This window comes from Lutra lutra, chromosome 4, assembly GCF_902655055.1.
Source record: "Lutra lutra chromosome 4, mLutLut1.2, whole genome shotgun sequence".
Classification (NCBI taxonomy): Eukaryota; Metazoa; Chordata; class Mammalia; order Carnivora; family Mustelidae; genus Lutra; species Lutra lutra.
The window spans coordinates 138,731,314-138,758,122 of record NC_062281.1 but is presented as its reverse complement, the minus strand read 5'-3'; the positions used below and the strand labels follow the sequence as shown (position 1 = coordinate 138,758,122).

Below are 26,809 nucleotides of genomic sequence, written 5' to 3'. Positions count from 1 at the left end.
TCTGAGTGAGACTTTGTAGAAGGTACAACATGAAGCTAATATGAATATTACATTTATCATTAAAACAAACAAAAAACACTGAGGCAGATGAGGTACAAAACCACCAAGATAATTTCTTTTGAGTGTGATATAGGCTTAAAGTGCAAAAGAATATAATGAATTTTTAAAATAAAATTATTAACCTTTTGTATTGTGCATTTTAGAAAACCTTAATCTAAGAGCACTGACTTTTTTGAGCTAAATTAAGAATCAGTTTCTTAAACAAACTTTCCCAAGGTGCAGGTGTAAACTAATGAACAGTGGAGAGTTTATGAGCCTTCCTCCAAGATAATTTGTTCTACTAAAATAACTTAGGGGCCTGGAACTCTGAAGAATATAATTTTTTAAATGAAAGCACTCCTATTTTTGAACAATTTCAACGTTACATGCTACTATTTTTTGTCTTCAAATCTGACTCATTAGTTAGAACCTAAATATTAATTTTGGGTTATAATTCTGTTTTAGATTTAAAAATTATATTGGATACAAACTTGGACTAGGTATATTATCCCAGGCCAGCTATTTCTTCCAGTTATAATTATATAATTAAAACCCTTAGTATTATTTGTCTAATGCATCTTCCCGTTAAAAATAATTATTCTAGATGATGAAATGCCTACTTACTCTTGGATGTTATCATCTTCTTTGGTTTATTATTACAAATGTTAAAATATTACTTCCATTTCAAGAACTTCAGTAAGAAGACAAAAAAACTGGGGGCTTTTCTCATGAAACCAAACAGATGCCTATGTTTAAAAATGAAAGAAAAATAATGGAAAATTTAAATTGGAATCCAAATAAATAACTCTAAACATTTACATGTGCCTTTATTTCTCTAGTCTCTGCTAAGAGAGAAGCCATAGGGAGAGAGAGAGGAGCAAAACATAATAAAGAAATCTTTAGTCCATATATTTCACATCAAGAAATTATATTAACTAGATACCAATATTCAAAATAACATTGTTTTAGACTCACAAACTTACATAATCTTCCAGAGGAATTTATTCATTAACACCAGTTTTGTGTGTGGTGACAATATAGTATATTCTAGAAACTTTCCTTTTTTTTTTTCTAAATTCATTTTGACATCTACCCATTTAGATATACTGACATTATATCTCAACTTTTATTTTGCCATAACATCAAATTATCATATCAATGTATGGCTAGGCTTACAAAACAATTTGGATTTATTTTTCTTTTTCCTATCATCTATATAGATGAAATGCCTACTAATCCATATCCACTGCACACCTAACTTTTGAATAATGACTTGCAAAATCCTGATAAAGACAGGGATAGGGAAGGTCGCAAATAAAGAAAAGGATAAGAGACATGTTAGAAAAGGGAAAAACACCAGTTGAACTTAAACTAATATACAGATTCTGATTATAACTGACAAATAGGTTGTCCATAAAGGCAGAACTCTTCTACTCTTAGTATCTGTTTACATGAATGGCAGTGCTTCAGAAAGAAAGGATATTCCAAGATGAAGTAAATGGTGGTCATAGGTTTGAGAAAGATGGGAAAATGAAAAGATTGGTATGTGGTCTGTTTCCCAAGATGTTTTTATGGACAAAAAGTCTGGGCTGTAGGAAGAGAAGTTTTTTGAGCTAGAGACAGGGGTAGAGGTAGAAATAGAAAGAACAAGAGAGAGGAGAGAAAGAAGATTTACAGAGGAGTTAAAAGAATCCATTGCATTTAATAAACACCAGAAAAGGATTTTTATCCAGAGGATATTTTTAAGACCCTTGCAAATCAGTAATAAATTGACATATAGCCCAGGGGAAATTGTCAATTTTAAAAACAGGCCAGACACAGAAGAAAACCAAATCATCAGTAACAAAAATTCTCAACCTCACATTTCAATCAGGAAAATGTAAAATAAGTTAATAATGAGATACCATTTCATGCTTATAAGGACATAAAAAGCTAAAGTATCACAAATGTTGGTATAGATACACATGGAGGAAACTCTTACACATGTGAATATAAGAAGATGCATATGCCCTCTGACCAGCACTTTCCCTCCTAGGCATCTGTCTGAGAGGAACTCATGCTGATGTGCACAAGCTAACATGTACACGGGTGATTTTTTTTTTTTTTCAGTGCAGCTTATTATAGTGAAATAAAATAATTTTCTCTTGTCAGGGAACTGACAAATTATGCTTTCTTCAAATTATGGGATACTCTACAGCAGTTAAAATTAATGATCTAGTTTCATGTTTCAGTATGGATAAATCCCAAGAAATACAATTTTGAGTGAAGAAAACCAAGTAGTGAGTCATACATATAATATGAAAACATGTATGTAAATACTCCAAACTCATAAAACAAGAGGATACAAATTTAATGGATGCATATATATGTAGTAAAAGTACAAAAACATGCATGGAAACAGGTCATACCAGCTTCTGGATGAATGGGCATAGGGGGGAAAGTGAAGGGGAATGGGTTAGGAGGTACAGTTTTTCTGTGATATTTTCTCTCCTTAATAAAAAGAAAGTTGAGGAACTTCCAGTGATGTGATCTTGGCAGCATGCTCGATTTTTAATCTCCATAAAATTCCTCCTGAAAAATAAACAAAGAAATTAGGATAGCAAATGAAAACTCCATTGACAACATCTAATTAAAACTAGAAAGAAATATTTCTGTAAACTTCAGATTATAAACACAATGTAATAAATCACCTACAGCAGCAGAACAAGAACATGATCAAAGTTGGATGGCAAGAGTAGTGAGAAATGAATGGGGACCACCTGTGTACTCCACAAACCAGGGTTTTAAAATTTGCCAACAAATATTCAGCTCTAAGAGAAGACCCTACACATTCCAGGTGCAAACATGGGAAGACATAGCTGAGAATGGCCAGTACACCTTGGAAAGGTCCCCAGTCTCCAGTTTGCAAGTGAATTAAGAAAACTGCACATAGGTATGAAAAAAAAATTGAAGGTCTGAACTAAATTCAGTTTATAGTTAAGTGACCATAAAATTAAGCCACCAGTTAACTTCCATTTACAAGCTAAATGACAGAACAAGGAAGTAAACAGAGAAATCCAGAATGTAAGACATTCTATAGAACAACTAATGCAGTTTCTACAAGTCAATATCTGAGGGGAAAAGAAGGGAAAGGACTTCTTTGAATCAAAAGAGACTTATAAGATGAAAGTGGGGACCTTGTTTGGATCCTGATTCAAACAAATCAATGGACACATTTTCCAGACCACTCATAATTTGATTTTGGACTTAGTATGAGATGATAGCAAAGAAATATTGCCAATTTTATTATGTGATATTAATACTTTTTAAAAGGAAAATGTCCACAATTTTTAGAGATTTATATTGAATCATATAGGGGTAAAATTATGTTGCCTGACATTTGCTGTAAAATGCATAAAGAAGAAAAAATGGAAACAATATTTTTTTAAAAAAATAGGTTAATTTATACAAAGCTACATTAATTGAAACACAATGTGGTACTGACATAAAAATAGATGTCTAGACCAATGGCATAGAACAGGGAGCCCAGAAATAAACCCTTTTACATATGGGCAAATGTTCTGCAATGAAAGTGCCAATGGAGGAAAGAACAGTCTCTTCAACAAATGGAATTGGGAAAACTGGATAATCACATGCAAAAGAATGAACTTAGATCCTTGCCTTAGACCATATACCAAAAATTAAGTAAAAATGGATTAAAGACCTAGGTATAAGACATAAAACCATAAAACTTCTAGAAGAAAATGGGAAAAGCTTCATGGCATTGAATTTGGCAATGGGTTTTTGGTATGACACCAAAAGTCAGAAACAAAAATAGATAAGTGTGACTCTATCAGATTTCAAAACTTTTGTATATCAAAGAAAATGGTCAACAGAGTGAAAGGCAATCTTCAGATGGGAGAAAATATTTGTAAATTATATATCTGGAATTATATTCAGAATACAGAAAGGACTCCTATATCTGAAGAGCAACAACAATACTTTCACTTTCTTGAAAGAGGAATAAAACAAACAGGGTGCCTGGTTAAGTGTCAGTCTTAGGCTCAGGTCATGATCCCAGGATCCTGGAATCAGCTCGGCATCATGCTCTCTGCTGGGCTGGGAGCCTGCTTCTCCCTCTCCCTCTACTGTCCCTCTGCTTGTCTCTCTTGCTCTCTCTGTCAAAATAAATAAACAAAATCTTAAAAAAAAAAAAATGCTTGCAGCCTTCTAAGGTATCTACTGCTACGCCCTGATAGCTAAAGCTGATAAATGATCTTTTCTTTAGGAAATGCTAAAAACTTGATAGCTATATTAATGGTCCAGGCATGATGACTCATGAGTTTTGCACAGTGTTATTACTGACTACATAAAAGGAAGAAATCAAATGATATATTAGCAATGTAAGGGGACAGATGGTAGCTACACTTGTGGTTAACATAATGTATAAACTTGTCAAGTCACTAAATTGTATACCCGAAACTAATGTAACATTGTGTGTCAACTGTACTCAAATTTAAAAAGGAAAAGCAAAAACTGATAATAACATCAACATCAAAACAAAATTGCATTCCCTGAATCAGTTAGGTTATAAATGACTATCAATCGCCCCCCCCCAAATTACTGGGGAAATCTGTCCTATGATTTTACACCAACTCTTTATTGCTTGCTCCTTATGTTTTTTCATGGTTAGGAGAAGTTTCTGAATATGACCTATAAAGATCTTTTTAAAAGCTTATTACTTTCTATGTATTTTGAAATAATTATAGATTTACAAAAAGTTGCTCTAATGTAAAGTCCTTAACAGCTACTTTGTCCTAATGGTTACATCATGCATTAACTATAGTACAATGTCAAAAACAAGAAATTTGTATTGCTACAATGTTGCATTAGTTCTGTATCATTTTACCATTTGTAACCATTGTATCTTTGTGCCATACCATAACCAGTACTGCGTTCAAGATATAGAGTTCTTCCATTGCCACAAAGATCATCTAGCGTCAGGATCAAATGAAGAACACTTTTTCTTTTTCTTTTTTTTTTTCCTTTTATTTACCAGTTTCAAAATGCCAAGTCATACTCTTCCATCTTCCAATATCAAATGTAGAAATCTTACCTCCGTTTAAGTTTCTTTACCTTTATTTTTTTACTTATAATCGTCTTAAATACTTCCTCTACATACATTGAGGTCCACATCAGAAAAATATTATACTTTCCACTGACACTGCAAGAAGGAAACTGTTTTCCTGCTGACTGGTAGCGACAGTTCCCCAATTGGCCTCCTCTGATATCACTTCTGTAGATATGAGGGGGTGGTTCCAGGTAGGGACAGGAGTCCAGGTTCCCAGGAGACTTCCACTGACACTACCAGAAGAGGCTTGCTACTGCTGGATGAGGATGAGAGGCCCCTCTCCCAATCTGTCTTCTCTCTCACCATACTTGGGGAGGGTAGAAATCTAGGATCCCCACTCAGCCTTTGCTGACAGCCATGGAAATAGAGCTGCATTTCGTTCCACAGTGCACCTCTGCAGTAGGGCACTTATTATCTAAAAACTTTTCATCTTGCTAAGCTGCCCCTTTCTTTGTCCTTTGCTAGAAAGAATTGGATTTTATGAGGGCTCTTATTTGTCAGTTGTTGGTCAGCCTTCCTCTCTTTACCTCACAGTCTCCTTATGTTTGTTTTATAGATCACATCCGGAACTTCTGCCTGCACTTAGGGGAAGAAAGAGGGAGAAGGGCATCTACTCCAATGTGGTCCAAAACAAGACTCCTAGAGAGATTTTAGAACTTCATGAAATTTAACTTTGTCCTGGCATTTTTTTTTAAATTTGACTAAGCATTATGTAGTTGTGAGTAAACATACCTTTGTCATCTAAATCAAGACATTAAGAGACATTAGTTGTAGTGGAGGAACCATCTTAAACCAACTCTAAAACCTAAGCTAATGAATTCAGCATGTAGTGACTGAGATCAGCCACCTGACAAGTCATCTTCAAAGAACAAAGTGATTTCCTTTGGAAACCAGTAGCAACAGGGCTTCCCTGTGGCTTAGATATGTGCTGAAATAAAGGAAGAAATGTGTGAACTGATTATTGATGTGAAAGCTCAAGAAGGGGAGTGCCTTTCCAAACCCAATTTTAATACTTACCATTTCAACATCATGAAGTGAGAAAATGCCATGAGCAGAGGAGTGGATTTCCCAATACTATATTCTTTGACTCTCTAAACCTACGCAGAAAAATGTATGCTCTAGGCAAACATAATTTGACTAATTCATTCCTTTTGTTCTGACTCCACAAAAAGAAGTGACTTTGCACTTATCTATTGGACTTCATGTCAAGTTCTTCGAGAAAATAAGCTGAGAAAAAGATTCAAACACTGATACTGTGGCAACTCTTTTTCTCAGTATAATTCTTTAAATTGGCATTGTCACCAGTATCTTATGAGTTTTGATTAGTGAGCCAGTCCCTAATTTCCAGACCTAGATCCAGATTTTAGAACTTACTTAGAAGTAGATGATGAGTCCTTGATAGACTCTGATGATCTTCCTAAGCACTATCTCTAAACTTTTAAATTATTTAAATTATGTATCTACTTCAAAAACAGGTAAAACAACATTGCTTTAACATGACCATAAATATTAATACCTAATAGACATTTACAGTGAGCCAGGAACTATAAAGAAAAAATACCCTTAAAGATTAATAATCAAGAGTATATGTTTCCCAAAGATAATCTGATAGCAGTCATTCTTCTATTTAAAAAATATTCATAGAGTGCCTGGTACTGTCCTAGGTCTTGGGATAGATCACGAAAGGCATCAGGCAAAACTCCTGTCTGTGAAATTTGCATTCTGGAGAGTGGAGACAAGATGGAAATAAGATGTAAGTGTCATATGGATGTTAGGATGGGCATGTGCCATGGAAAAAAGGAAAGCAGGATGAAGAAGATCAAGAGTGTGGAGGTTGGGTGGGGAATGGGCACGATGAAATGGTAAATAGGATGATCCAACTGAGAGGGTGAGAATTTGCACAGATTTAAAAGAGATGGGGCACCTGGGTGGCTCAGTGGTTAAAGCCTCTGCCTTCAGCTCAGGTCATGATCTCAGGGTCCTGGGATCGAGCCCCACATCGGGCTCTCTGCTCACAGCAGGGAGCCTGCCTCCTCCTCCTCTCTCTCTCTGCCTGCCTCTCTGCCTACTCATGATCTGTCTGTCAAATAAATAAAAAAAAAATCTTAAAAGAGATGAGGGAGGTAACAAGGACATCTTGAAACATAGTCATGTAGCAAGGACATCTGAGGATAAAACATTGAAAGAGAAAGCAATGAAAGAAATGATATCAGCGAGGTACTGAGGGTACACGAGATAATGTGGGCACTTTTTGGCCATTTTTGAAATGGAGTCTTATACTGGCTGACACAAAAGAAGCCATTGAAGGTATTCTTTAACCTTTTGGTTTGATATAATCTCAAACATACAGCAAAGTGAAAAATAAAAGGAATAATTTTATTTACATTAACTAATTGTTTACATTTCTCACAATTAGTTTTGTCATTTGCATTCTCTTGATAGATTTTTTAAACTATTTGACAGTGAACTGGAGACCTTTGTGACCCTTTACCACTAACTAGTTCCATGAATAATTTCTAAAAACAAAGGCATTCTCTCTTTCTTGCTCTCTGTCAAAATAAATAAATCATTAAAAAAAAATGGATGGTGGCACCTGGGTGGCTCAGTTGGTAGAACATCTGACTCTTCCTGGTTTCCACTCAGGTCACGATCTCCTGGGTTGTGGGATCAAGCCCTGCATCATGATTCACGCTCAGCACGGAGTCTGGCTTGAAAGATTCTCTCTCTGCCCCTCCCCACACTCGTGCATGTGCTCTCTCTTTCTCTTTCTCTCTCAAACTAAATAAATAAATCTTTAAAAAAAATAAAAACAAAAGAATTCTCTCACATAACTACAGTATTATTAACAAAACCAGAAAAAATGATATTGATAAACACTGCTCTCAAATTCAAAGTGTATTTATCAATTTTCACAATAATATTCTTTATAGTATATTTTCTATCTGATACAACCCTGGAATCAATTTATTCTTTAAGAAGTCTAGGTTCCAGGATGCCTGGGTGGCTCAGCAGGTTAAGCAGGTCATGATCCTGGTCATGATCCAGGCTCAGGTCATGATCCCAGGTTCCTAGGATCAAGTCCCACATCAGGATCCTTAATTGGCTGGGAGCCTGCTTCTCTCTCTGCCTCTGCCTGCCACTCTGCTTGCTTGTGTGCTCGCTTGCTCGCTTTCTCTCTCTCTCTCTCATTCTGATTGATAAATAAATAAATAAATAAAATCTTTTAAAAAAAAGAAAGAAGAAGTCTAGGCTCCTTAGGGCACCTGGGTGACTCTGTTGGTTAAGTGGCTGCCTTTGGCTCAGGTCATGATCTCAGGGTCCCCAGATCAAGCCTCACATCTGGCTCTCTGCTCAGTGGGAAGCCTGCTTCTCCCTCTCCTTCTGCCTGCCTCTATGCCTACTTGTGCTCTATCTCTATCTTTATGTTAAATACATAAATAAAATATTAAAAAAAAAGAAATCTAGGTTCCTTGATTAAAAGAAATCAAGATCTGTGTTCTAGGTGTGTTCAGTGCTATCATAACTTAGATAATCTCAGTGAACATGTCTAGTATATGTACATATATATGTACATACACATGTATGGCTGTATCTATAATCACTTCTAAATTTATTTAGCTAGATAGGTAAATATTAAAAATCATTAGTTTATATTGATATTTTCCATTTCAATACAATACCAATGTTTCTTCTTTCTATATTTTTAACTTCCCCTTAAAATACTACTCCCTTTGCTTTTAATATATTTACTTATTTGTTTAAGCAAGTTTTAATATTGCTAACCCAAATCATTGCAAAAAGCCAACCTATTAACTGAAGTTCAGTATTTGTTTAAAGTTTTTGGTAAAATTACATGCAGTGAAATGCATAACTCTCAAGTGTACAATTTCATAATTTTTGACAAATGCTTACCCCTGTGTAATCTGCACTCCCTCTACTTCTGCTAAGCATGGAATGAAACCAGTCAGGGAAAAGTCAAGAACATATGTAAGGACATGATTATAATGACTGACCAAAGAGTTTTATTTGTTTATTTTTTAAGATTTTAATTTTAAGTCATCTCTACACCCAACGTGGGGCTCAAATTCATAATGCCAAGACCAAGAGTTGCATGCTCCCTGACTGAGCCAGCCAGGTGCCACTCTACCCACCCGCCGCCACCAGAGAATTTTAGTGACTCAAGGAGAGGTGTAAGGACATGGGGGCTAGACAATGAAAAGGAGATAGGATTCATCGATTTGAGATTCATGCAGAGTTGAAGAATAACATGGGATATTTTCTTATGATGTGTCATATCTCTGTGACAACATAGTGACTGACACAATAGAAGTTTACTGTCAAAATATGAAAATACATTGAAAATTCATTTGCTTTTGAATAATCCTAAAGACTTCTTTTCCCTGGGAACAGCTTTCTTTCTTGAGGCCACTTACAGATCAGTGCATGCATTTATAAATTGCTCTCTACATTTGCTGATTTTAGTATGAACATGTGAAATAAAAGAGAATACAAAACTTCAGTTGTTATTATTATTTTGCACTTCCTAGAAAAATGCCACCTAGCTTTACAATTTTAATTAACAAATGCATCACCTTTGAATGAGAGACTTTTGGTCCTGAAACTTGACTGAGACATTATAGGGTCATTTTAGAATTTTGTATTCTAAAATAATTATAGTAAGTTATAAAGATCCCTCTAAGAATGTAGTGTGAAATATAACTATTTTTGGGGGGGTATTGCTTAATAGTGGACAGTATTAATTTTTCTAATTTAAAAAGAAAAAAGATATCAGAATCTCTTTATGAAGCCAACAGATTCCATTCCAAAATTTCCATATAGGTTATTTATTTTTAGACTTCAGCTAATAGAATATGTTTGTTTTGCTTCAACTTTAATATAACCTAAAGTATGTACATATTCATTGCCTTGCTTCATTTATTTAATTTATATCACTCATATGAAAAACCCTTCACAAATAATCTATGACTAGAGCTGCTGTAAGTAGATGTAAATGGTCACTATAACGCATAAATTCAATCTAGAGTTTCCTGACAATAATTTCTGCTGATGTATCATTTTATTTTTATTTTATTTTTTAGTGTTCTAAGATTCATTGTTTATGCTTTATTAAACAAAATTTTATATTTTACTACCATCTGCTTAGATCAAAGATAGCCATTAAAAAATGAATGTTAAAAAATGAATGGTGCAAAAACAGCTGGTACATTTTCTCAGTGGACTTTGAATTCTGTGACCTGAGAAAGTTCACTGAATCTCTTTATAGTTCACATCTCAATTGGTAAAATGGGGTTGATAGAGGCAGTGACCTGACCTATTGAGTTTAGAGATTTATATAAATTGAAGATTCTTTTTTTTTTTTTTTTCAGTGCAGCATGGTTTTTGGTCATTTCATTGCTTTATATGTATATAGAAAAGTATACAGAAAGGGAAAGTATATGGAAAAAGAGAACAAAGGGGAAATCTGTATATCACTTTTAAATTTCATGTCTCAAGTGTACCAGTAATTATAACTGAGATGTAAACTGGAGGGTTTAAAATAACCACTTTTTTCTCAAACAGACTTTCCAAAAGAAAGGGATGAGATAGGGAAAGGGATGGAGGTGGGAAGATATGTTTACCAGTGACTGTGGGCTAGTTTATTTAATCTTTTTGAATCTCAGATTTCTTACCTGTAAATTGAAAGCAACAAAATCTATCTAGCAAAGATTGTAATGAGAATCAGAACTAAAATGTAAAGAATTTAGTATTACTGGGGAAAGAGAAGGGACATAATAAAACATCCTTACTTGTTAGTATTTTAATAATGTACATTACGTCCTGGAGTCAGGGAGCCTGTGTCCTATCTCTGACTATGTGAGTGGACCTGGCCCACTTTTGCTTTTTCAACAGTACAAAAGAAATAATACCTGTTTTAGCTCATTCATAGAGTTATTAATAGATTAAAAAAGTAATGAAATTACCTGTATTTGTTGTAAAATGCTATAGGAATAAGTGAAATTAATGTTTACTGAAGTTCTATTGGAATTTTGAAATTACTGGTTTATTTGTTTTTTGTATTTGAATAGTTGCTTAGGTTGAAATTTTAAGAAATTACTAGATATCAAACATACCCAGTCAGACAAGCAATCTTTGTGTCATTCTCCACTGCTTTTTTTTTTTCTTTTCTTAAATTTTTAAATTAGTTTCAGAGGTGGAACGAAGTGATTCATCAGTTGCATATAACACCCAGTGTTCATCACAATAAGTGCTCTCCTTAATGCCCTTTCACCCAATTATCCCATCCCTTCAGCAACCCTGTTTGTTTCCTAGAGCTCCCGTTCTCTTATGGTTTGCCTCCTTCTCAATTTTCATCTTATTTTATTTTTCCTTCCTTTCCCTTATGTTCATCTGTTTTGTTTCTTAAATTCCATGTATAAGTGAAATCATATGACGTTTGTCTTTCTCTGACTTATTTCCTGTAGCATAATATACTCTAATTCTATCCACGTCATTGTAAATGGCAAGATTTCATTCTTTTGATGGGTGAGTAATATTCCATTGTGTGTATCTATACTGCATCTTCTTTGCTTTCTCACGTGGCTGATAAACAGCACTGCCAGAGTTGACCTGAGGCAGAGCTGAGACCAGGCATTCTTGGCTTCTTCTCCTTGACCTTGGCCTGCCCTATGGCACTTTCTGTGTGAGATTTCCTATTCTTATGCTGAATTTCATCCTCTTGCTCATTGCCTCCATAAGTTACTTCTTAGAAAAAGCAAAGAAGAAACTAAATAATTAACTTTGAGCATTAAAAAAAAATGAATCACGATATAAAATAACATTCTTTTAAAAACTTTTTGCAACATGATTATAAATATGGTCACTTTTTGTGACAAATGTTAGAGGGATTTACCTATTTATTCTCATATTCCATTCAGTATCTTTAAGAAGCCCAGTCTGCTAACTTTCTCTTCTTAAATTAATTTATCAATGGCTTTACATGTGTGTTTAGAAATCATGTGATTTTATTTTCATCGGTTTCATGAAACTTTGCTTCTGTTGCAAGATTTGCAGTTATGCTTGGCACTATAATTACTTGGCATTATATTAGCATTATATTATCAGATGTTCACAATATCTGGCAATCAGCAAGAAACAGATAAAACATAGTACATAATGGTAAAAAGTAGAAGCTAGTGTTTAAGTCATCAGTGAACATGTATGGGTTTTTAAGACTTTCACATCTCTATATAGACCACAACTGGAGAGTCAAGATATACAGAAGATTACCTATAATGTATGAAACAAGCACTACTATTATTATACTCATTTTACACAGGAGGAAACTGAGGCTTAGTCATGTTTGAATTGCCAATATTATGAAGTTAGGTTTGCAAGTGGCAGTCAAGAATTTAACCTACATCTGACTCTGACCTCTAAAGACATCATAGTAGACCATAAAGAACTTCAATTTGATTATGTGTTTTTAAGGAAAAACAAAGCAAAGAAGGTCAAGGTCAATAAAAACTATTAATTAAATACACAATCGTGTGATCAAGACCATTAATTTTTCATGAATTCAGAAAAAGTTACTGGTTTATAGAATGAGAGAAGATGGGGATTGTAGAGATAATTTAGTAAAGTCCAAGACAGGTAAAGTGTCCCAAACTGCATAATCTTTTAGTGGCAGAGATGGGTTTTAAAACTATGACTCCTTGCTTTTCCTAAGATAAATTTGTGAAAAAATAAAAAAAATTATACCTTACTTGTGAGATTCAAACTTTTTGATAAGGTACATCATGAATTAGCCCAAATTGGATAACATGAACTTGATACTACAGTGATGCAGAAGAGGTGGAGAAAAAAATAGAATGATTCAGCCATTAATCCTGTCTATATGGAAGCTTTAATATGTATCAGACACTATTGGTCCTGTGGTTGCAGAATTAATGAGTAGCTCACAGTCTTTTAGGGAATAGAGAAACATTCACCAATAAGGATAACATAATGCAATAAGTACAATTTGAAAGGCAAATCACAAAATGCTGTGGGCACTCAGAGTGGGGAAGAATTAATTCAGCCTAAGAGATTTCTATTGATCCTGTTGTGGTATTCCACAGAAGAGATGGGATTTGAGTTTAACAGGCATCTAAGGGGCTGAAGGCTATACCAGTCAGAAAGAACAGCAAAAGTATAAGGTCTCATACAGCAAAGTGTGTTAAGGGAATAGCAGGAAATTCAACAAAACTCTACATATTCATACAAGAGCCTCAGAAATGTATTTTGAAGAATTCTTAGGTTCTAAAAATTGCAGAACCATTCTGTTCAGAAAAGTCTTGCTAATTTCAAATTTTGCTTAAGTAAAAAATCCTTTAGAATACTTTTTCACTCTTCTGGTGTCAGCATTAGTAACCTCATTTATATATTAATAATTGTCACAAGTTTTAAGTGTTCACCACCTGTGACTAACCACAAACTCTTATTACATTGGATGTATTTTGCCTATATGTCTTTGAAGAAATGTCTAGAATTTTTGCCAGACTATTTGTATTTCAGTTGTGAATGAAATTCAATAAAAGGGTAACAAACTCAAATAGCACTGACTAAATGTGGATTGATGCAATGAGAATATTCCATGTCCATTAGCCAAAAAAAAAAAAAAAAAAAAAAAAAAAAAAAAATCTCCCCCTTACGGTATCTGCTGTTTGCAGTACGTTCTTCTCTCAGAATAGTTACCATGTGGGGTGCCTGGGTGGCTCAGTGGGTTAAGCCTCTGCCGTGGGCTCAGGTCATGATCTCAGGATCCTGGGATTGAGCCCCGCATGGGGCTCTCTGCTCAGCAAGGAACCTGCTTTCCCCACCCCCCTCTCTCTGCCTACTTGTGATCCCTTTCTCTCTATCAAATAAATAAATAAAATCTTAAAAAAAAAAAAAAAAGAGTAGTTACCACACATAAAGCTTATTTTTTTTTTCATACATAAAGCAAAACTTTCTCATTCCTTAACATTTGTTTATGCCTCAGTGGAATTCTTTGGCTAGGTTCAAGTTTGCATGAGCTTGGAGGGCATCTATATTATAATAGCTTACATTACTGTTTCCTTCCTTCCTCCCAACCCTGATTAGGTTGGGTCTTGAGGGAAGGGATGAAATCTCACCCATTTAGTATTTCTTGTATTTGGCACTTAGTAGGTATTTTACCAATGAGAAATAGATGAGTAAGAATAAGTGAACAAAACTGGAGAAAACCCCACTGATCTGAGGATAGTGAATCTAGAAGAAGTACAATTTAGTTGTCTAAGAAAAGAGATTACCTGAAATGTTGGGATTTTATGTAGTCATAAGTAACCCTCTTTTTTTTACCCACTCCTGAGTTTGTAAAGTTTGACACATAAAACAGATGGACATTTTTTTAAGAAAGTTATATTATTAATAAACTGTTTAAAGATAATGATTTAAATTTACAGTCAAAATAATTTTCCAGTACTTTATTTCAGGATTGCATAGACTTATCTCCAAGTTATCAGCATAGCTGGACACTACAGGGCCCTCCCATAGAAGAGTCTCCTTACTACTTGGCAAAGAGAAAATCAGATGTTATTTGTTCCTTCTGGAAATATTAATCATACACCTATTGTGTTCTAGGCAATAGAGCTATGATACTGAATAACTTCTGTGCTCACAACGTCGGACTGAAGTGAATAGGTGATTTCAATATAGCATAATGTAAGGCATGAAAGGGAGAACAGGAGGAGCCCAAAGCCTGGACTTAGAAAACCTCAGAAATATTTCCTATGGGATATCCAAGATGTGGCTTGAAGGAAAAGTAACAGCTCTCTTCTAAAAAAGAGTATTCCAGACCAATAATAAAAAAGTACCTTTTATAATAATAAAGAACCTTTTTTAAAGTGATTGGAGTGTAGAATATGAGTGGACAGAGAGATAGAGGGAAGGAAGAAAGAAGAAAAATGAGTATGAAAACAAGGCAGGAAAGGTTGGTAGAGGACAGTTGAGGAGGACTTTGTAAGCAATTTTAGGTACTTTCTGTTGGACTCTTTCCTGAATGGGATAATAGTTAACTGAATTGGTTTTCAGCTGGAGAATGACATGTTTTGTCTACTTTATGAGATATGTTAGGAAAGTTGGCAGGAGGATCATTTGGGGGACTTGACCATCAGTAGAAGCAGGAAGATTGGAGAGAAGTAGACAGACTTGAGAAGCATATAGGAAGCACCATCTAGAATTAGTGGCAGGTTAGCTGAAGAAGGAGGAGTCAAGCCCGATGCCATTGTTCTCTGACTTAAGTGGAGAGATGATGCGCCATTCTCTAATCAAAGTAAGATGGGGAGTGGGTAGAGGGTGATTTAGGGTGAGAATAAAGAACTCATTTTTAGATTGATAAGTTTGAGGAGTCTGGAGATCATTGTTAGCAGTAAAATATACAGAAAAATGAAACATGAATATAATCTGGGATAGAGGTAAAGATTTGAAGAACATTAACAAGATGATAAGTTGATCCAGGTGTTGGCAGTGCAAACCTAAAATGGAAGAAATACTGAAAAACTGAAATACTCCACTGAAAGTTAACCCAAGATAAAAGAATTATTTTGAAAAACAGATCCTTTGGAGAGTGTTTATTACAAAAGATTCAAGTATTCCCCATGGGCAGTTATAAAGCAATCTATCTGCAGAGGTAAAGTTAGTACATATATGGGATAATTGCCATGGATTTATTTGCTAATGGTGGCTTTGGTTTGTTTGTTTGTCTATTTTTCTCGGTTACAACTGGAAGAAATTCTCTTCCATGTTCATCTTTGCTGTATATGATTTGGAGCAACTCACTATAATTAACAACTTCACAATATTGGCCAGTATTGAAAAAGCAACGTGTGACATGTCCTACAGATTGAAATGCATTGCCAAGTATCTTCAAGGGGCCTTAGCTCTTCCTTATTTATCATGTGTTCATGCAAAATTTTACCATTCTGTCTTCAGAGAATACAGGTGCCCAATAATCAAGATGTAACTGGGATTCTGCTGCTAGAAGAAAAACTAGAATCTACTAAAGCCAAACCTCATTCAAGAATTATATATCTTGGAAAAATCTTTAAGGCTATTTGAGGCACCTTGCCACTGTGGGTCAAGATCCATTAGTCACTTTGGTAGATTACTACTTGCTTGTTTAGAAAACTGAAATAGAATAAAAATAGAGTAAAAGAGACTAGAAAATATCAAAGCATGTCACACACAGAGCAAGTAAACATTATTTTGTGGAAAAATAAGCCTAGAAAGGAATAGAGAAGAAAAGCATTTTAGTAACAATACCAACTTGAGTAAATGTGGGAGAGTAAGAAAAAATAAGGGAATATCAAATGGTTCCTGATGGTTATTGTTGAATATAAATGCAGATTACTTATGAGAGATAAAACTGGACCATTACCGGGGCCCATATTGCATTGGGTCGTGAAAAACAATTAAGGAATTAATACGTCATTCAGTAGGCAACAGAGAATCATGGAAGCTTAATCAACGTGATAAAATTTAATCCTTGAGCTTTAGGGAAGGTCATTCTGTACAGAGATCAGGTAGCATTTGTAGCAATAATCCAGACATAAGGAACTCAAAATCCGTATGTACCAAATTTCTTCCTGACTCAGGGCTTCCTACAGGGTGTTTCCTTTGCCTGGATAATCTCCACCATAGCTGCTACCACCTTATGCTTAAGTTACTTACTTCTAGTCTTTCATATATCAGTGAAATTTCCTCCCTGAGAGAAACTTCCTGGCCTTCAACACTAGGTTAGGATATGTATCACTTTACAATCAAATGACTAATGTGCAATTATTTAAATGTCTGTTTCATTTGGTAGAATGAATATAAGGTCCATAGCAGAGGGAATTTGTCTTGTTCAAAGCAATATTTTCAGGAATTAGAGTGGTGCCTTTCACACTCTTTATTAATAATTTTTTTGTTGAATAAATGAAGGAGTGTTGATAGTGATTATAGAAAGAAAATTAAATGCAGAGGGCATTGTAAAGGAAAACCCGGCAGGATTCAGGGATCTACTAGGTGTTATAGCAAGGAAAAGGAAAGAGCCAATGATTGTTATTCCTTCTTTCCACAAGCATTTGTCCTATATGCTGTCAATGTTAGGCACTGTGCTGGACCCTAGGAAAATGGCGATGAATAAGATATATCTTTATAGTCAAAAGTCAGAGCAAATTCTTACAAGCAATTTAGGTACTTTCCATTGGACTCTTTCCTAAATGGGATAATAGTTAACTGAATGGTTTCCAGCGAGAGGATGACATGTTATTCTGTCCATTTTGTGAAATATGTTAGGAAAGATGGCAAGAGGATCAGTATATATTTACAAAAACACACATGCACGCACACACACACACACATATGCCAGGTACTATTCAAAGCACGTGATATACAGTAACCTGATAACAACTTCACAAGGAAGGTACTTTTATCATCCCTGTTTTATAGATGAGGAAGCTAAGACAAAGAGCCTGCCTAAATTTCCTCTGATAACTAGCAGAGCTGGGATTTGGTTCCATTATCTTAATCACCCTGCTATACTGCTGCTCTGGCCTGAAGCAGGGAACACAGGTAAGCAGATTATCACAAAATAACATATTAAGATATGCACACTCATGGTCCAGAAGTAGCCCAGAGAATAAAGTGGTCATCTATTAGAAAGGGAAGGTCGAGGAAGGCTCAATAGGGGAAAGGGACATCAAACTGAGTTTGCCCTGTGGAAAACACGATGGGGCGAGTACTCTACATGACACCTCTTCAAGATCAGAAAGTATGAAATAACATGATGTTTAGGGGGACTGACAATAAGTTTGGAATTTCTGGAAAATTTCTGGAAGCAGAGGACAACAAATGAGGCCAGAGAGGTTAGCGGGAGAGGTTTATCTACTATCCTAAGGAGCTGAGACCTGATTCTGAAGGCTGTAGGAAATACAGAAGCATTATAAGCAGGAGGGGTGTGTAGCATAAATACAAGATCAGACTTGCTTATTAGAAATACTGTGAAGCAGATAGACTGAGGGGGTGAACTAGAACCTGAGAGATTAGGAAGCCACTGTAATCAGCCAGGCAAGAGATTATGGGACTAATTTAAGGCAGTAGTAGTGGACACAGAAAGAAAAGGATCTCTATGGATGCTGCAGAACTTGGAGAGGCACTGGATGCTGGCAAGAAAAAAGGAGAAATTAAGGTCTTTTCAAGTTTCTTAACTTATAACATCAGACAACTAAAGGGTGGATGGGACAACTAACTAAAGGAGAGGAGGATTTCAGAGATTAAAGATGGTGGATGCCATTTGCAGCATGTGTCATTAGGTATAGCCTGACTCTCTGTGTATATAGTCAGTAATGTGAGGTCTCGACTAGGTAAAATGTTTGAAGTACATAATGGAAGTCACGGGTGTGAAAAAAGTCACTGAGAAGGAGCAAAGCAAAGATCTGGGGGCTTAGCATAGAACCTTGGGGGAATTGATCATAGCAGGGGCGGGAAGAAGAGGGGGAACCAGGGAAGCAAAGTGAATGTGATCAGAGAGGCAAGAAGACATTCAGCCAATGCATCACACAACACAGAAACAACCTTGACATGTCTGCCATCTGGCAAATTCCTGCATGTTTGTTTTTCCATGCTCAAGTCAGGTGTTCCCTACTTTGGAAAGGTTTCCTTGATTGCCCTTTTCAATGTAAATGCTTCTTGTCCTTTGTTACTAACTGCTACTTGTGTATAACCTGCATTTTATAGAAACTATCCCCTCACATTTCTCTCTGAACATGTCTTAATGCTTGATTGTAAGCACCTTGAGGACTAGAATAATACTTAATCACATTTCCTATAGAAGATGTTTAATAAATGTGTGTTGAATGGAATACTTTGGGAAACACTGGGTACCATTTAGACTCTCTCAGAAAGGGCCAGTAAAAAATCAGTCTAATTCTATTCCCACTTGATATTCCTAGAGTACACTTACTTGAAGTTCTTGAAATAATTCATGTTGATCTCTTGTCCTAGAAAAGTCTTATTAATTGCCTAGTGAAGTCCTACTAATCTTCTTTCAGAGCCCAGTTACATCATCCAGGAAGCCTTTGTCACTGCCAGCCCAGACATCAAGCCACCACCAAAGCCCCGAGATGCAAAAGTTAAGCATCCCTCTTGTACACAAACTCTGTCTAATGCATATTTCTGATTGCAATTTTTTTTGCACAGACCACACACTATGGTTCTGATGCATTTATCTCTGTGTCTCACATCATAAACTGTGAGCTTCTTGAGTGAAAAAAACAAATGTCTTGAACATCTGTGGCTCCAGCAGCTATCACAGAAGCCAGAACATGCGGGGACTCGGGAAATGGGTGAGGAATTCGAGGGTTCACGTCTTGTGGCCATTACGTGGGCTACCACTAGAGGACACTAGCGGCTCAATCAGACTGAAAGTGCTTGAGGCTTTCCCATGGGCTGAGGCTGGGGGCAAGGCTGTTTGTGAAGGTACCAGAACTCAAACCTGGTCTTCTGTATTTCACCAGGACAGCAGGACAGAAGGTGGTTTGCTCTATTTCTGCCTCAGCTTCTCTGCACTGAATATCATATTGGATTTCTAACTACCTTCTCTGCCTCCATGCTCTTGGGCATATAATGTGTTCCTCTTACCTCATCAGGTGAGTCTGAGGAACAGCTCTATTCAAGTTTTCTTAGCATATTGTACAAGGCCCTGTGCATTTGCCCAGCCTCCTTTGCAATTGTATGTCTGCCCCTGGTCCTGATCCTCCCCAGTACTACAGTCTCAAGAAATGTTTGTTGAGCTGGGAAGTCATGATTTTTCCACCAGGGGCCATTAGATGACAGATCTGAGACTAGTGATTAGTTCCAGATGATCTGGGCAGGATAGGGGAGAGCAAAAATGAGGAGACTCTGAGGTCAAGCTAATATTTGTGATGTAAATGCACACTTGATTACCTAGTAGCTAGAACCTTATCTGACCTGAAACTGCTCCTACTGTTCAATCCCTGTGTGGAGTCATTCAGTTTTTAAGGTGCTGTTTCAGTTTATCAAAAATTAAATATGTTCTCCCTTCCCAAATTCCACTGGAGAAGTGTATTTGTCATATTAAGATACATTTATCAAGTTCAACAGCCTTCTTGTCAAAAGTCTGTTGCAGTTAGTCATTCAGAATTATATATATCTTTAGTCTCAGATGTGGTTGTGTTGCAGGAAGGGAGGGTGAAAAAGGGGGAGGGGGAAGGGTGGCAGTTGACTTTTTAAAAACTGTTGCCGAGTTAAGTGTTTTGAATTGCTTCTATTGTTCTTCCTCGAGGTCTAAGGTTTATTGGACATGCTGACCTGAATGGGTTTGGCCCTGTGTTGGTAAAGTTGTGGGGGCTGGTTGGTGTTTTTCTTGGCCCTGTGTTCATATTGTTTTTCCTGTAAGGGATCGTGATATTTCTCCTGAAGAACTATTAATAACTTATTTTCATCTTGTAAACGGTGTGCGTAACTGATGGTGTTTCCCTCTTTGCAGTGGTTGTGTTTGTGCAATGGCTGAAAGTTTTCTGTCTCACTTCTAGTATACTCATTTTTCAAACGGAATAAAATTAGCAACCATTATTGAATACTTAATATGTTCCAGACGCTGAACCTATGTACATGTAATCCTTACTACCTATAGTAATTTATGAGTTAAGTTCTACTTTCATCTCCATTTTACGGATGGAAAAAACTGAGACTGGAGAAATTAAGTAAAATACCCAAAGGTTACTCAGCCCTAGTTCTTTGTGATGCCGAAGTTTGGGTGGAAGGTATGACATTCAGACCACAAATACAGATACATATAAAATATCTTATTTATGTATGTATTCATATTTAATTTATTTATTTAAGATTTTATTCTTTTATTTGACACAGAGAGAGCACGCACAAGCTGGAGGAGCAGGAGAAGGAGAAGCAGGCTTCTTGCTGAGCAGAAAGCCTGATGTAGGGCTGGATTATAGGACTCTGGGACCAGGACCCGAGCGGAAGGCAGAAGCTTAATGACTGAGCCACCCAGGTGCCCCTATTTATTTATTTTAGAGAGAGAATGAGAAAGTGCATGAGTGGAGAGGGGGAGGGAGAATGAGGGGGAATGAACCTCAAGGTGGCTCTGCACTCAGTGCAGAGCCTGATCTGGGGCCAATCCCAGGACCTTTAGTCCTTAGCCAGAGCAGAAACCAAGAGTCTGACACTCAATAGACTGAACCACCCAGGCATCCTTCCTTTATTTATTTTTATAAAATTAACCCAAATCATTCTCTAAGTTTGTTTTGCCAGGGTGGTAGAAAATTCAAACTGAGTCACTACTGGAACTCATCATAGGATGGAACTGAGAGGCAGTCATTGGTCTCCTTACTGAGTAGCAGTGAGATTCTCACTATTCCAGATTAAAATCCAATCCTTCTGACCTGGCCACTCTCCTGCTCCATCTCACATTTGAAGCTTCAAAGGGGATTTTGGAGTTTAAAAGTTTGGAACTCTGGTGCCCAGGGTGCCACTCTCATGGCACATCAAAGAGACATTCCCACAGTCATGCGCCACCTCCCTGGAAGGCTGTTTTTGCTACTGAATGATGTGTGGTCCCTGAATTTGACCTTCCTGAGTTTCCCAAAATTCCTCTCTGCTCTTATTCTCAGGGTAAGTGTAGAATAGTTTCTTCAACAAGCTCTCACTTCACACCAGAGTCCTTCACTTTAAGTGTCTTTTGTTTTCTACCCTGCAAAAATCCCAGAGGCTAGGAATAACAAAGGTCTGTCTGTGAGATAGGAAAATACAGGAAAAACAAAGGTAAGCTACTATTCCCACAGACTGTGACTTTTTCTAGGTTTATCAGATGGGTTAGTCTGAATGGGTGTGGACTGGTTAATGAGGTATAATGAGTTTTAATGACTGTGTCTTTCCCTGAAAAGTCTGTTTTATAGAACCCATTGCCAGGAGTAGTATTTCTCTTAAACCTCTGGTTTATTTTTATGTTATGGATACCATGAGACATATGGCAGACATTTCCCTTTCTGTAGGTCTTTTGAAGACATTTTAATCAGCTCTGTGTTTGTGAATTCTGATATTCTTAAGAAATACTTTTTAGGTTGAAATTCATGAAATAAAGAGAATTGTTTTAAAAATACTGCACATTTTCATGTATGTCAGGTCATGGTGGGGAGGGTGGTCTCATGAAAGTGGGGTCTGATTCAGTCTTTTTTTTTTAAAGATTTTATTTATTTACTTGACAGAGATTTCAAGTAGGCAGAGAGGCAGGCAGAGAGAGAAGGGGAAGCAGGCTCCCCGCTGAGCAGAAGCCTGATGCAGGGATTGATCCCAGGGCCCTGGGATCAAGACCTGAGCTGAAGGCAGAGGCTTTAACCCACTGAGTCTCCCAAGCGCCCCGATTCAATCTTTTAAAAGAATTTTTAACATTTCTCTTTTTAAATAACTAGATTCGAGATTTTTATGTTTAAGAAATATGCCGTTACTAACACTTGTTTAGACTTGATATCACAAGTGTGTGTGTGTGTGTGTGTGTGTGTGTGTATATATATATATATATATATATATGGAGAGAGAGAGAGAGACAACCCAAGAACATATAATGTCTTCATCTTTGTTTCCTAAGTATTTTTTTTTCCCCCATCAGATTGAGGGAAGGGAAAGTTAGCCCAGAAGGCACAGAAATGTTGGGCCAACCTGCTGGAAGCAAAGCACAGTACGGATTTGCATGTACTTATACCTTCTCTGCCCAAAGGCAGCTCCACAGAGTTAAACCTCCCCACCCTTCAGAACAGGAGAGAATTGAATTTATTTCCACTTAAGTTCCTGGAGGTTGCCATGTTCCCTTGGGCACTCGGTAAATATTGACTAAATTGAATGTTACCCTGTGTTATCTTCCTTTCTCTCTTTTTCCTTCTCTGTCCTCTGGTTATTTCTTAGGTCCTTGAAAATTTTATATATATATATATATTTTTTTTTCAGTCTTTTTGTCTCATCTGTTCTCAGTATGAGGCCTCTCTATTTTAGTTATCACTTCTTTGTGTTTGTTTTCTCTATGTCTGGGTCTTCTCTCAGTTTTTCTTGAAATCTGTCCCTCTCTGTTTTCTTTCTCTGAGACTGTCTGTTCCTCCACTTCTCCTGTCCATCTCTCTGTATCTCTATCATACACACATAGCTATCTGTATTTGTGTTTGCTCCCCTCCTAGAGTGATCATCTGAAGGGGTTCAGAATAAGGCTCCCCAAAATGTGCTACTTTGGCATGTGGATTCTTTGAGCTGAAGTCAATCAAGGCCCAAAAGATGTAGGCAGAGCATTTTACCATCCTCTTAGCTATCCAAAAGAATTTAGGTAGAGGGCCTTGTCCAGGAAGAGAGCAATCACCAGACATAACTACAAGGACGATGGGGCAGGTGTGGTAAAGTGGGGCAAGGAAGTACAGGAGAGCCTGAAGATCAACTTTCTGTGTCCCATTATCTCTGCTTTGCATGACAAACATTTGTTTACCACACATTTGCTCTTTCCATTTTCCTATGAATTGTCTTTCTCCCCTTTGAGGTCTCAGACTCCTACCCCCTTCTCCTTAGTTCAGGATGACATAGAAGTCTTAGTTGCCTGACTGGCTGCGGGTCTCATATTGTTTTGAAGATCTCATATGTATGCAATTAAATTTGTTTTTCTCCTGTTAATTTTTCTTCTGTCAGTTTAACTAGTAGACCAGCCAAAAGAATCTAGAAGGGTAGAGGAAAATTTTTCCTTCCCTACACATCAAAAATCTTTGCCTTTTTTTTTTTCCAAGAAATTAGACATTTGAAGATTTTTTATAAGTGCTCAGAATAACTAATTTTACACTTTCCCCCTTAAAACACTATTTTCAGTCCCTAAATATAGGAATGTGGGAAAAGCTAATTGGTTTATATTAAGCACAATATGTTCTAAGTTATGGAGAGTGATTGTGTCAGCACTCCTCTGAATTTTCTCTTTGCACTCTGCCCAGACAGCACTGCATTCCTCTGCTCCTTCTGACACAAATACAGTGACATTTCACCAGGCAACTATTAGCCTAGAGGGAATACTAACTTCCCCCTTCCCCTAGAGTTTATATCCCATTCCAGTAATTTGGCCCCAGATACTGGCACAGAAACACTGGTTGCATAAAGTCCTTGGAGCCTGATACTTGCTTTTTGTCCTCTGTGCCTCCAATTTTAAAGACTGAAATGGGACACTGGTTTGCTACTACTTTCCTACAGCCACCTTCTGGAAGATTTAAAGGGTGTGATCAACCTCCACTGGGGTTTCACACAAGTTACTGCAGCCTTGGGAATTAAAATTAATCCTCCAAACATCATTGGTGCCTGGAAAGGTAACAAACTAATTACAATCTAAGAGGGTATATAGAGGATTGAACTTTAAAGTGTCCCTGGTATGGATAGACTATAAGCAAAACTTCTGCCCTTGTGTTTAGGAGAAAAATCACATTTTCTTTTCCCTTTAAATTCTTATTATTGAGAGTCTAACATGTGCCAAGCACTTTATGCAAAATATCTCATTTACTCTTTAGAGCAACCCTGCAGTTAATATGATGACTGCCCCCACCCCATTTGGCAGATGAGAAACTGAGACTAAGAGAAGTTAAGTGACGTGACAAAAATCATAGTAGAGTTGAAACTTGTTATGTATGAGTATCTTTATGTATTTGAAGTCAAGTTTTATGCCTAGAAAAGAGCTATTCAATATATTTTTGTGCACAATTGGTATTCAATTAATTTGAAATCCTTATTTTTCTTAAGCTTGTAGGTTAGTTTATAAATTTAATTAAGGTACTCATAAATCTAGCAAGTCTTATCATTACTTTGAAGGAATACTTTACAACTTAATTAAATTATTTGAATGTTTAGCCACATTTATTAATGTGATAAGTTGTTTTCCTTTCTAAGTACATTGTGTGACTTAACAATCTTCCCAATAACTCAAGTAATTCTTATAAATCTAATAAATCTGTAGATATGGTGAACTGCAGGTTCTCTTAAACATTCCAAGTGAAATTTCAATCTGAGATTATAAGTCTAAAGCAATGAATCAAATTACTCATTTTAACTTGGAATTATAAGGTTAGGCTGTTATTCTAATAGACCTAATTTTCTTGAACAAATAATTAAACTTCAAAATAAGCATAGATTCCTAAATGCAGAATTTTAGTGCTAATTTTTATATTTTGGTTTTCTTATACATAACACTAAATTTTGTTATCATTATGCTATCATTAAAAGATAAGGACATGAGATCTCCCCAATAATTTTGATGTTACTTTCCTAAAGTAATTTTAGGGGCTGCCTTCTCAATTTTCTGGGGTTTCTTAAAAACCAGAATTACCAGGGGCGCCTGGGTGGCTCAGTGGGTTAAGGCCTCTGCCTTCAGCTCAGGTCATGATCCCAGGGTCCTGGGATCGAGCCCCGCATCGGGCTCTCTGCTCAACGGGGAGCCTGCTTCCTCCTCTCTCCACCTGCCTCCCTGCCTACTTGTGATCTCTGTCTGTCAAATAAATAAATAAAATCTTAAAAAAAAAAAAAAACAGAATTACCAAATAGACATGACTGAACCCTTATCTGCCTTATCTGTAATGCTGTTGGGATACATTGAGCCCTATTTACATAAATCAATTTTTCCCATGGTAGATAGCATTATAAGATGACCCCCAAAGATTTCTGCCCCCTGGTGTACACAACCTGTATAACTATCTCCCCTTAGCATGGATAGAACTTGTGAATATGAATTATCACTTCAGCAAATGTTTTGTTACATGGCAAAAGGAGTTTCCCAGATGTAATGAATTTCCAGATGTAATGAATTTGAGTTCATCAAAGGGAAAAATTTCATGGGTGGGCCTGACTTAATCAGGTTTGGGTGAGCCTTAAAATAAATGAGAAATAGTGGCAGCTCTTTCCTACTGGCCTTGGAAGGGACTTTCAAGCCTCAACTGAGATCATAGCCCAGGATGACACCTTAGTTTCAGTCTGATGAAACCCTGAGCAGAAGATCCAGCTAACCCATACCCAAAGCCCCATAGGAATTGTGAGATAATAAATTTGTTCTGTTTTAACCTACAAAGTTTGTGGTGATTTGTTAGAAATCGATAAAAAATTAATACATTCTCTAACTGGGGTCCTCTCACCAAGGTCAAGTTATACATACATAAATAAATCTTCTGTTTACTAACAGAGATCTGAGCCTACTCCCACCTAGGCTATTGTCCTTTGATAGACTTTTGTATCATTTGCCACCTGACATATTTAAATATCTTCTTACCTACAAGAATTCTGTAAAGTTTCTAAGTCCTGTAGATAGTAACTTGAGGGAGCTCCTCTGTGTTTGTTGTATTCTTCCATTTGGACCATAACACTTCTAGATGGTACAATGACATCTCATTAAATTCTGGATATCATTCATCATTTTGTCTAGCTATTCCAATGTCAGTTTCTGGAAAACACTAGAGTCCAGATCTGTCTGACTCTAGAGTCAGACTCCTTCTACTCTTCCCTTTAGTAAACAAGGATAAGCTAAGTTTTGACGAACAGTCATGAGTGCTATAATGATATTGAGATTCCTACTGTCCCACACCATCC

General features: G+C 36.5%; 1 protein-coding gene across 1 annotated transcript in view; it reads right to left on the bottom strand.

Moving 5' to 3' along the window:
• Positions 1–874: 874 nt before the first annotated feature.
• The window catches only part of PTGER3 (prostaglandin E receptor 3), a 200,519-nt gene continuing 174,584 nt past the window's right edge, over positions 875–26,809 (bottom strand). The window contains exon 3 of the mRNA XM_047726777.1: positions 875–2,610. Coding sequence (XP_047582733.1) covers positions 2,590–2,610 — 21 coding nt within the window. The 3' untranslated portion in view covers positions 875–2,589. The remainder of the gene's footprint in view (positions 2,611–26,809) is intronic.